This window comes from Argiope bruennichi, chromosome 5 (genome assembly GCF_947563725.1).
Source record: "Argiope bruennichi chromosome 5, qqArgBrue1.1, whole genome shotgun sequence".
In the NCBI taxonomy this organism is placed as follows: Eukaryota; Metazoa; Arthropoda; class Arachnida; order Araneae; family Araneidae; genus Argiope; species Argiope bruennichi.
In genome coordinates, this window is record NC_079155.1 from 46,469,270 (window position 1) to 46,481,382 (window position 12,113).

The window sequence follows — 12,113 nt, forward strand, 5'->3', positions numbered from 1 at the left end:
AATTCTATTTCTATATTTGAGAAATAAATTGATTTCATTTTTAGGTACCATGAAGGTATTTCTTAAAATTCTAATCAGTAAATGCTGTACTTGAAATTTAGAGCAAATGTTAAACTGATTTAATGAAACTTTTTTGATGCTAAAAATAAAAGGACATGTCATCAATTTTGCAAAATGCAGATGCTCTTTTTGATAATAATTAAATATAATGTCTCTAATCGTATCTAAATAGCTAATTTTTTAAAAATATTAGCAATAGGCATGTACTTCAAGTTTAAAAAATGAGTACTTATTTATTTTTATGGCCCCAAATTTACTTAGTGATTTTCAATTGCGCCAAGATCGTCAAGCTCTATTATATATAAAATAAAAAGATTTCGCTTAGATGATTACATACTTGGATTTACTTGATTTTTCAAACTACGCTAAGATCGCCAAGCTCCTCATGATGATTATTCCTCCAAAATATGTCCAAATTCAGCCAAGATGATTAACGACTATTTACATTTTTTTTTTTTTTTTTTTTTTTTTTTTTTTTGCGCTTTAACACGGAGCCCTTAAAACAAGTTCCGAAAAATATTTTATTTGATGCAAAGAATTACATTTAATTTGTTTTGGTCAATAAATGTATTACTGATAAAAAGTGTGAATCAAAATTTTTATTTAGTCTCTTGATCTTATTAGACATATTCAGTAAAATAGTTTGATATTTTGTAATTTAAATAAAAAAAAAATAAAAAAAAAACCAATTCACTTCGTCAATTGACTCAGTTAATAAGTTTCGAATATCACTATTTCAGAATATCTTGCAACACGAGGAAGATTGGTCAATCAGAGGAAATTTGATTGGTTAGAATAAAGGAATTCGAATTTGCAGAACTCAGTCAACTTCATACTTTGAATCAGAACTCAAAGTTTTAGTTGCTGAAGAGTGGAATATTTTTTTTAATTTAGTGTGTCAAGAATATTTTACTAAATATGACTTATTAAGCTTGTGGATAATATAAAAATATAGACTTGTAGACTTCATCATATAGAGCAATTTTTCAGTTGGAAATATATGCTTATTTCTAACGGCTTAGAAATTAACTTTTGGCCGTGATTAGAGTGAACACCTTATACATAATACTAATAAAATTTTATGGGTACTTAAAAGTGAATTATGGAGCTTTTATTGCAAGCTGGAAAATTTTTTTATTAATGTAACAGAATTTAAAAAAAGAGGGGGGGGGGCTCCCCATTTCTTTTTCAATTTTATATTGGCACTAAAGATTGCACGATTGACTGTTGAAGAATATAAATAATTTGTAAAGAAAGTATGTGCCGAAATTATGCAATATTGGGAGACTGCATTCTAAACTAAGTAGAATTCGAGAAGGGGATTATTCAGAACCTAGTTTTTAAAAAGTAAATGTGTGATATAAAATTTTATATTAACTCTATTACTTAAAAGTTAAAAACGAGATATTGGAAACAATTTATTCAAATTCAAGCTGGCTTTTTTTCAATTCTTGGACAAAAAAAATTATAAATAAAACGAATTATCTCTCTTTTAATGAATATTTGATTATTTTGCCCCCATCCCTCCCCACTCCTATTGACATTCTGTTGCTTCTGGGTAAGAGAGAGACTCTCACTCTCTCTCTCTCTTTTTTTCAGTTATACTAACTTCAGACTTGATAGCGTCTTTGTATTATCAGTCATTTTCAGTTCAGCAGGCGATTTTTCAAAACGCTATGAGTCGTATGTTCAAGTTTGCAATGAAGGATATAGGGTGCCATGTTTCCATTCAATATTATATAAAAGAAGCTAGTTTGAACTATATTTGTATCTTTTAGATCTTTGATTAGATAATTTACAGATAATATTTTTAAAGCAAAATAATTTAATTTACATTGTAAAAATTGCATTCCTTCTCAAAGAAAAAGTCGAGAAAGAATATATGAGGCATTTAAAGTTAAAGAAATTGTTATTCTGGGCCTAATAAATTAACAGCTTAATGATTGACAGAATAACAATCAAAACTTGTAAAGATTCTACTTATGATAAGATCAGTTTTCAGCCATGTAATTTTTAAAAAATCATTTTATAAAACATTACATAATTTAGATAATTTTATCCTTGTCATTTTAGCCAATATTTTTTTTTAATATTTAATAATTTGAATTTTACTCTTTTTTTTAAAAGCAAAAGATTTTTCCCCAATAAATTTTACGCCCAGTCGTTAATTTATTTAATCTTTAATTTGTGGCAAATTTCGCTTTATATTAATGCTAAGCATATTAAAGCACTAGCATATTTAAATTATTTCATTTATATAATAATATACCACTGCTTTAATATATTTACCATACCATTATATCACATTTTTCTGCTTTACCTAATATTTTATATAATCTTCAGGGTTTTTTTTCTTTCAACAAGAACAACAACAACAAAAAAAAACACACACACACACACACATTTTTTAATTTGCACTATGTGAGGAATAGCAATATGATATGTTAAATTCGTTTCTTTCTTTTTAAAAATAATCTTTTGATTTTCTTTTTAACATGCACTATATACTTGTTTTTATTTTAAAAATAAGAAGGTTGTTTTGAAGTGCTTTACCTAATGTTTTATAGCCAAAAAATTTTTTCTTTTTAAAAAAAATCTTAATATATAATGAATTTCAAATGCTTATGGGAATATCTGATTTAGGGAATATTTGTTTCTACTTTAATAAATTCGAATAGTTTCTGTTCAACTAAATACACCAATATTTTAAAACGGACTAATCTTAAATCCATTTAAAAGTATTTTCCATTATTTTAAAGTCAGACTGATTTCAAGTTTCCGATGATGAAATGAGTGGTTGATGTTTTCACTAATGGCTTAACGAAAGCAGTATGCATTTTTATTGTTACACTAGTAAAGATGTACAATGCATTTATTTGTATTTTAATAATTATAATAATTCCTGTGTAAATAATATATTAACACTTTAAAATGGACTGCTCTTAAGTCGGTAATCAAACTATTTCCTCGTTTCCGTTGATCAGATGCATGGCTGACATTTCTATTCCAATATTAATGAAAAACCACAAGTGCTATTATTGTTACTTCAGAAGCAAGAATATACAGAAAAAAAAATCTGAAATGCAACAAATTTCCAACTTTACCCTTACCCGGAAGAAAGAAACGATAACGAATAAATATCCTTACGTCCAAATCAAAGCAGCAGCCATGCAGGTCCGCAAGAGGTTAGTTATATCCTTTCCCCGAAAATGAAATAAGGAGGTATAAATAGAACGGGCCAATTTATCGATGGATGAACCAAAGATAGAGGTTGTAAAGCGGAGGTATCTTCCAGTTATTCCAACTTCCGGAAGGGGGCAGATGGAGAATCTCTTTTCTCGGCCGATGGAAAGCACCAGTCTTGATCGATATCGTATCCTTCCACCACCACTTTCTGCCCAAGTGACTCTCAGGATCCTTTTTTGCTTTCTTTATATCAGCATTTTGATGGGGAGAAGAGCCGGAAATGCAAATCCAGGCTCGATGCACCCCTCTTCCAGACTGCCACTCGAGGGAATTGAAATATTATGCAAATTGCCAGTTGGTGGATGACAGTTCTGGTATGTGGAATTGAGTGCGGTAGTCGTTTGTTAAGATTGCTCGGCGAAATGCTAGTTTTGAGCAGTACTGTAGTCTGTTCCGTGCGGTTGCAGGTTGTTACGAGACTTCACTTTCTCTTCCAAGCTCATGTGACTTACCATCAAACCTGACTATCGAAATAAATAAATAAATAAGCATTAGATTCAAAAATAAAACATACTTTTAGATAGTAATTTTGTTTGAATTACTTAGAATAAATATAATACATATTACGTATTTTTCATATTACATATAATAATTATATGTATAAATATTTTGAATAAAGGTAAAGGTAATAAGCGGATCATTATGTATAATTAACGGATCTATAACATATACTATCCACAATTAGAAGTGGAAAGCAATGAGATTAAGTATAATTGCCGAATTCATCATATGTATGTAATGATATCTCTTAATCTAAATTAAGCCCTAATTGATTCCCTAATTTTTATCTTAATTTAGCCAGTATCAACTTCATACTAAAATGCTCTCTTTTTTCCTGATCCAATTCCACCTTTTTTTATTTAACCCCTTGTCTGCCGCGAGCGTATATATACGTCTCCCTAAGTCAATGTGTTAACTGCCCCTGGCGTATATATACGTCTCGCAATCTATATACATATACATATACGTGGCACTGGGGACCGAATCTCGCAAGTTATCCTCGGCAGGTAACGGGTTAATTAATGTTACACGCACTGTATAAAAATGCTTACTTCGGCAAGTTCTCAAGCCCCGAGGGAAGGGAAAAAAATCCTGAATTCTTGCAGCATTCTTTTAAAGATACTCAAAATTCCCTTACCTAAATTGACATGTGTTAAAGAAATCCCTAACAGAATCTCATAGTATAAAATCATTGAGGAAAGCATTTCGGTCTCTTTTGCTCTTCTACTCCTACGTCGCGATGTAAACTAAACGTATTTCTTCCACTTATTCTTGTACGTAAATTATGCCCACCCCACCCCGAGATGGAGTAAATAGAAGTTAAAAATTTATGTGTCTTCTCTTCTCGGCTACGAAACTGCTAAAAACTATGTTTACACACACACACACAAATATATATATATATATATATATATATATATATATATATATATATATATATATATATATATATATATATATATATATATATATATATATATATATATATATATATATATATATATATATATATATATATATATATATATATATATATATATATATATATATATATATATATATATATATATATATATATATATATATATATATATATAATATTGTTACAAACCTGTATAGTTGTTTTTCAGCACGGTTAGCTGAATCATTGGAAAGACCGTTTTACGATCAACCTTGTGGGTGCTGATCGAGTGCCGCGTCAGTGATCTTAGAGCTTGGCGATCATTTGGCGACGAATTTAGTGACTCTGGCGACAAAATAGATGTTAATGAAAGTTTCGTGAATTTTAGCATTTGAGCCAGTAAGAATCGAGATACGTTTGATTGGTCCAGAACCTTCTCGGCCACCTCCGGGAACTATAAAAGGCCGGCAGTCTCAGGCTGCAGTAAGTCAATTGTAGTCAGTCATCAATGAAGTTGGAGTCATGTATCGAGTCGTTGAGAGGATAACGAAGCAAGGACCGAAAAGTTGGATTTGACCGACAAAGTGCCAGCATTGTTTGGAGCTGGTAATGAATCCTGGTGTCTATTGTGGAAGCAGCATCGAGTCCTGAGAGGAGTAGCCAGTCGTGTAGTAGTGCGTCGGCAGCTGGATACAGCTAAAGCGAGGAGACAGTGGAGAATTGCAGTTGTTTGTAGAGACCGTAGATTGAAGCTACTAAGACTCCCTCACTTGCTGAATTCTGTTTGGCCGCTTTGTGTCCTGTGGTTGTTATTGCTACCGATTACGACTTGCGGATTACTGTTTGTTGTAGTGTGCTGCTATGTGTTCGTCTCGGCTGTATATATTTGTCGTCTCTGTGTATTCGTCTCTTCGTGTGTAATTTGTCGTCTTCGTGTTCAATAAATGTCGTTGTTTTCTACTAAAGGACTGACTGCTGTTGTTTATTTCTGCATCGACCATCAAATCTAGAAAAAGAACCTCGAACGGAAGTAGTAAATCCGTGACAATATACTATATATATATCATTCGTTTTAATGAAAAAGTTTTATAAATCCGATTTAACGATCATTTTAACTAATAACCTTTCAATCAGAATAGAACTTCGTAATAAGTTAAAGAAATATAAGTTCCACTATTAATTTAATCAGTAATAAAAACTATTGTAATGAAGTGAGTAGGTGCCTAAATCAAAAAATATAACTAATTTCAGTAAAATTTCCTAGGCTATTTCGATCATTAGTAAATAATTCATATTGATTAATTATTTTAATGATTAATAAAATTATGATTTGAAAATAGTATGTATATCATTAATAACAATTAATAAAATTATTAAATAAACTTAAATGCATAATACTAAAAAGATTAATTTTTTTTTTTTTTTTTAGAAATTATCTTCTAAGTAATTCACCTAACTTTTATTTATTACTTTTATTATTGAGAGGGGAAAAAAATTAAGTCCTCTTTTTCAAGACAATTTAAATCGGATTATTTATTTATAAATTGTTTCTATTAAAAAGTTACATAATTTTTTTTTAACCTAGCTGAAAAAATTGCTTTCTAAGCTTTTACTTACTACTTTTTCGTCCTAATTTGATAGGAGAAAGAAGATGAGGGGGAAAAAATGAAGTACTCCTCTTTCATCATATTTATTTTACCTTGTTTTGTAAGTTGGAATTAAAAAATATATCAATGCATACTTTCAGAAATTAGAAGTGGAAAGCAATGAAAGAAATAATAATTAATCGTATCTCAGTTTTTGAAGTATCATTTGTTTTCCCGATTTATTTTTCTAAGATGATTCTTAGAAAAAGTTATCACTGCGAAAGACTTCTTGTGTTCCACTTTGTTCCAGCTTGAATAAATAGATTATATTATTTTAACTTTTAAGTGATTATTACTTGACTATTGAATGGATTTAGAATTTGTCGAATTTTGCTTGTTTCTTGCATTTTTTTAAATCGTAATTACAATGGATTTAATTTTAGTTTTTTTTTATGTTTTTCTTCTTTCGTTAGTCGCATTTTATTTGAAAGGTACACGATTACTTTTTTTTTCTTCAAAAACTGGATGATGCGATGTCTGAGAGAAAGTTCTTTTTTGCTAGCTTTCTAGATTTTTTTAGAAAAAATTTGTTGTGTTTTTGTTTGTGTCTACTTTAAAATGTATTTTTTATCTATATTTTTTCTATCACTGAGATATATTATTTACTAATTTTAAAAAATATATAATGGTTTATCTGAAGGATACAGCGCGACCACATGTTTTTGAAAAAAAACATGCGACAAACGGAATGTTAAGAGAAAAAACAAAGAATTTTAATAATTACTTAAAGGAACATTTCTCTATAAACCAGGTTGTTTCGATGCATTTAAAAAGAAGGATCATGGAATAAAATGACTGTAGAAATGCAAGCCTTCAAAGGATCATCTTCAATTTAGGCCTAAGAGATTAATTGAAATTAAACATAACCAATATTCATGTCAAACCGACTAGTTATTAATAATGCATTGGCTTGATAACTATTCTTGTTACATATACGAACCAGTTCTCTTAAAAATGCAGCAAATATTTTAGCAACCAGTAATAAAATACAGTACACTCCCGAGTATCCGGCCTAATGTAGTGAAAAGGCAGGCCAGATAACAAAAAAAGCCGGATAAGATGGAGTTCTGTAAACTCATTTTCTTTGCCCACCAATATCAGAAGACTAAGTTTTTATACCAAAACTCACTGTTATAATATGTATTTTTTCAGTTCTTATTGAGCACTGAGCCCCCCATTTATCTCAAGCCACGTAGAATGTGAACGCAACCGCGGCCCTGTGAATCATACAAGCAGTTGCCGGTAATTTGTTTAATTAAAGTAGTATGCTCTGTACTGGTAGTTTAAATATGTTTATATACTGTACGGCTGCTTCGCTTATTAGAGGAAAAGTAAGTTAAAGGATATAAACTGTTCACATTTTAACTTAAATTCTGTAATGCCCAACTTAAATGGACGGAACATAAATAAAACATTTATGTAAATCGTAGGCCTAATTCTTAAGAAAAGTGACTTAAAATGATTTTATTTTTCACTGATAAATGACTACACAGATGTGAAAAGGTAATAATAACGCTGCTCTTTTCCTGTCACAATTTATATTTTGCACACGACACATAGATGGATCGTAGCAAATGCCGCTTCCAATGCCTTGGCAACGTTTTGCCAATGCAACGCCTTGCTTTCCTCATTTAATTACGATAAAAGAAAACTAGGCAGTATAGTACGGTAGTTGGATAAACACGAACCGGATACTCGGGAGTGTACTGTAAAACTAAACCTACCAGCATTTGACCGATACGTTGGAACTGCCATTGAAAATCAGTCATTTCATCCTTCGCTGTAGGTTTAACGTTAAATAAATTATAAAGAAGAACTGAATCAATTAAAGATTATGTATAATTCTCTAATTTCAATGGGAAATATTGCAATTAAATGCCATAAAATGTGTCAGTAAAAAGAATCAATGTATTCTGAATTGGTTGCTCATACCATCAAACCACGTCGTATGCATAGAATATGTTTACCTTGGGCACAGAATTCTTCTCTCTGTTTAAGCTATTTACTTCTATACATTATAAATTCTTGAAGAAGGATTCCTGAAAAATGCTTTTGATTTCTAACGACTGCAGTTCCCCATTCAACTGGCGTTCTCTATGACCATCAACAAGGTGCAAGATCCAAGTGACTGAACATATAAAATCCATGTTTTTCACATAGCCAGTTGTATGCTGGATTGCTTACAAGTCGGACAGCCAAGAAATTTATTTATTTTTGCTGAAGACTGAAAAACAAAGCAAAAAAATATTGTCTGCCCTAAAGCACTTGAATAATAAAGTGAAAAAAATAGAACAAATATTATTTATACTTCTCCTTTATATATCATTCAATTTCATTCAATGTATTCCTTGCCGACAAGAAAATAAATATCATTCTTTCTATCATTCCTAATTAAACAAGATAGCTGTTTCAGATTTAGTACTAGCTAGTAATTACATAAATATCGTAACAATTTGCTTTCCAGATAAATAAAAAAAAAACGCTATCATCTCCTTTTGCGAAATTGAGACCAAAATAAAATTCCCAAACGTGTATATTCCAAGAAGCATTTCCGAGTCCACTCAACTACGCCGCGAACTTCAAAGGATGTCGACTTTTGTATTTTGCAATTTCCCCCCACAATTTTTAGCCATAATCGGCGATCCAGAAATAAGTTTTATCCACAATCCACATCTTCTTTTGTAATGATTCGAGCGAACCCGTGCCATCACGTGATGGAATGGGATCATCCACCCTCCCAGTAGCATCCCTCCTTTTGTTGTTTCAAACTCTGTAAAGGCATCCGCAGAAACACCAACAGAACGGATGCTATTTTTGGAAACAACTGAAAGGAGGGTGAGGATTCAATTGGTGTTTCAACTCCGCCGAGAAACTCTTCTTTTTCTTTTGCCTTCGCCGCACGAGTTGCACGTTTTCCAAACATTACAGCTCGTCATCGACTCAAAGGTAAACGATCCCTCCCCTCACTGGGTGTATGGCCATTGCATGCTTCAAAGAAAGTTAAGTTGCTCAAACAGGAGAAAGTTTCTTCTTTTGCTCAAAAGTGTGGTATTGTGATTTAAAAAAAAAGAAGAAGACCGTTATCCTGTGGTTAAGTCTTGTTATTAAACAGGAATTGGATTGAAATACGGAAAATAGATGAATTTTCAAGCCAAGTTCCATATAATAGAAAATTGCCTTGTCTCAACAAAAAAATACGTTTATGCACTCTTGTGACCAGTGATGCTTTCGACATTCTTATGCTACAGAGCTAATAATTGAAATATACACAACAAACACCCCCTGAAAACCATTCAGGAATAACTTTATTGATCTGAAAAGATTTCACTGTGGACATGAATACACGCAACTACTATCCATCGTCTTACATTTTCGTACGTATTCTTTTATTTTCTTATTAATCAATAGTCATTTTTAAGTTCAGTCAATTTGGATTGTATAAAGTATTATGGTAAAAATGTTTTCAAAATTTGAAGTCATCAAGAAAGTGACTTAGCGTATGTTTAATCTGATCAATTTGTTTAAATTTTCATAATATGTGATATTAAATAATCTTTGATAGTAAAAATAAATCTGGCAATTTAATAATTAAGAAATCTTTGATCTTCGTACATTATAAATAAAACATTGCAGATGGCATAATTACCGGTAATTTTTTAAAATTTATGATTGAGTTAGTTTCGAATTTAATGAAAAAGTAAAAAATCGGTTGTAAATAAGTGATGTCAATGTAATTTATTGCTTAAATAATGAAATGGATAAAATTGTAGCCCGTTTTTGATTTTAACAACACTGAAATTTTGCTAAAGTAGATTTTACAGGGTAGAGAAAAAAAATTGCAATTTTGCTCTTTAAATGGATAGAGTTGAAATCGATATTACTTTTCTACAAGAAGGCATCATAGAAGAAGGCTAGAGAATTCTAAAAGATTCCTAATGGAAAAAAGACGCATTAATTTGTTCTTGAAAATTTGAAACTAAAAAAAACATTAAATATCAAACTACTTTCTGATAAATTTTTTTTAAAAAAATGAACTGAAATACTGGAGATTGCATGTGAATGAAAAAAAGAACACAGATAAATTCGTTGAGTTATTTTTTCATGTTAACATGAGTTAATTTCTTTTTAAATATCACTTTCAGGTTTTATAATTTCCTAACTGTCAGTGAAAGTACAATATCATCTGGTTATAGAACAAGTCTTTTAAAAACTTATCTACAATAACTTTTTTTAACTTTAAAAATGACTTTTTTTAAGAAAATTCAATGAAATAATAATTTAAATTTAGTAATTCATGAATATGACAAGTCTGGAATAAAGAAAATATTAATCTGAACTTTTATACTGTTTTTAATACAATTTTTTTTTATTAAGATTTGTTCGAAAATACATGGTCTTTTCTTATATTTATCATCTGTTTAAAAAGCTCTAATCCATTCTATTTAAATTTTGATTTTCTTTTGGAAAAAATTCTTTCCGATTCCTTATTATATTTGGATTTAATTTTTCTTGAGTTATATATATTGTGAAATGTAGGTTCGTTGTTATCATTTATTGTGTGCAAAAGAATATTTAATTATTTTTTCATCGAAAAGTTTTAAATTTAATTTCTGTTGCGAAAAAAACTTATAAAGTGAAATCCAAATTGGATGTCATTATTTATATTTTGTATAAAAAGTTCAATGTATTCTTTCTGAATTTTAAATGCGCTCGAAAATAATTTCACTTACATTTTAGCAATCATTTGAAAAAAATCTGAATTTTAAGTCCTGAGATTGAAATTTTTATAAACAGTTGATGCAAAATTCAAATTTATTGTGTTTTTTTATTTATCGTCTGCATAAAAAAAAATTCTTTAATATTCTATCAGCATATGAAAATGTCTTATTCTGAGTGACCTGAATTATTAAAATGTTCATTACCTTATTTCAAATATCGAAAGGTAACTGTACTGAAAATAATTTATTGTATCGTTAATTTTCATTGCGAGACACAACCATGAAGAACTATATTTAGAAGTTCTAATAAACTGTTCCCTCATCTATGGTCATCAAAAGTTGATCATGATTAAGCCTTATCCTCGGTTATGGCAATTCTGTCCTGGTCTAATAGGTCTTCAGCAGTGTAATAAAGTGGGAACAGCTAACGAAAGTGATTGATCGATTCCATTCTCGTGTAATGATTGGCTATGTCCATCAGTACAGAAATAGAGTAATTCTTTTGATAGATGTCCAGATGAGATTGAAAGACATGTCAACAGTCATAAATGTGCTCATGGGAGAAGTGCTTTCTATGAGGAAGAAAAACCTTTTGGGGATATAGAACAATAGATTTATATCTTTATTACATGAGATATTACTTTTATAAAGTAAAGCAAGTTTATATACACGTTAAAGGTTCATTATTTCTTTATGTGTAATAAATTATTCTTTTACTAAATAATTTTTTATTTTTGTATTTACGAACAATAATAAATATTAATATAGAAATAAATTAGAAATTAAAAGTTAATAATAAATAAACGTTTTATTTATTTCTGTTTTATTTATTTAGTTATCTCCATTATATTAGTAATTATATAATTTTAAATTATTTATCTGTTGTATTTCTAAATTATATCCTAATTTAATTTTATACAATCAGTTAATAATAGTCTTGTTTTTAAGCATTAAAAAGTTGTCGATTCATCTCATTATTATTGTTGAAAAGTGTATGAAAGTTCAAAATGACTTTAAAAAAATAAATTATTTGGGGAAAAA

The 12,113-nt window shown here is 29.7% G+C and overlaps 1 protein-coding gene across 4 annotated transcripts in view; it reads left to right on the forward strand.

Annotated features, from left to right (window-relative positions):
* The window catches only part of LOC129968542 (dual specificity tyrosine-phosphorylation-regulated kinase 4-like), a 144,618-nt gene that overhangs the window by 46,136 nt on the left and 86,369 nt on the right, over nucleotides 1-12,113 (forward strand). Inside the window, exon 1 of one of the 4 annotated variants that reach the window (XM_056082541.1) lies at nucleotides 9,259-9,728. The exons of the other annotated variants lie outside the window; for them this stretch is intronic. Coding sequence (XP_055938516.1) covers nucleotides 9,690-9,728 — 39 coding nt within the window. The 5' untranslated portion in view covers nucleotides 9,259-9,689. Of the gene's footprint in view, nucleotides 1-9,258; nucleotides 9,729-12,113 lie in introns of those variants that run through there. 4 annotated transcript variants of the gene reach the window in all.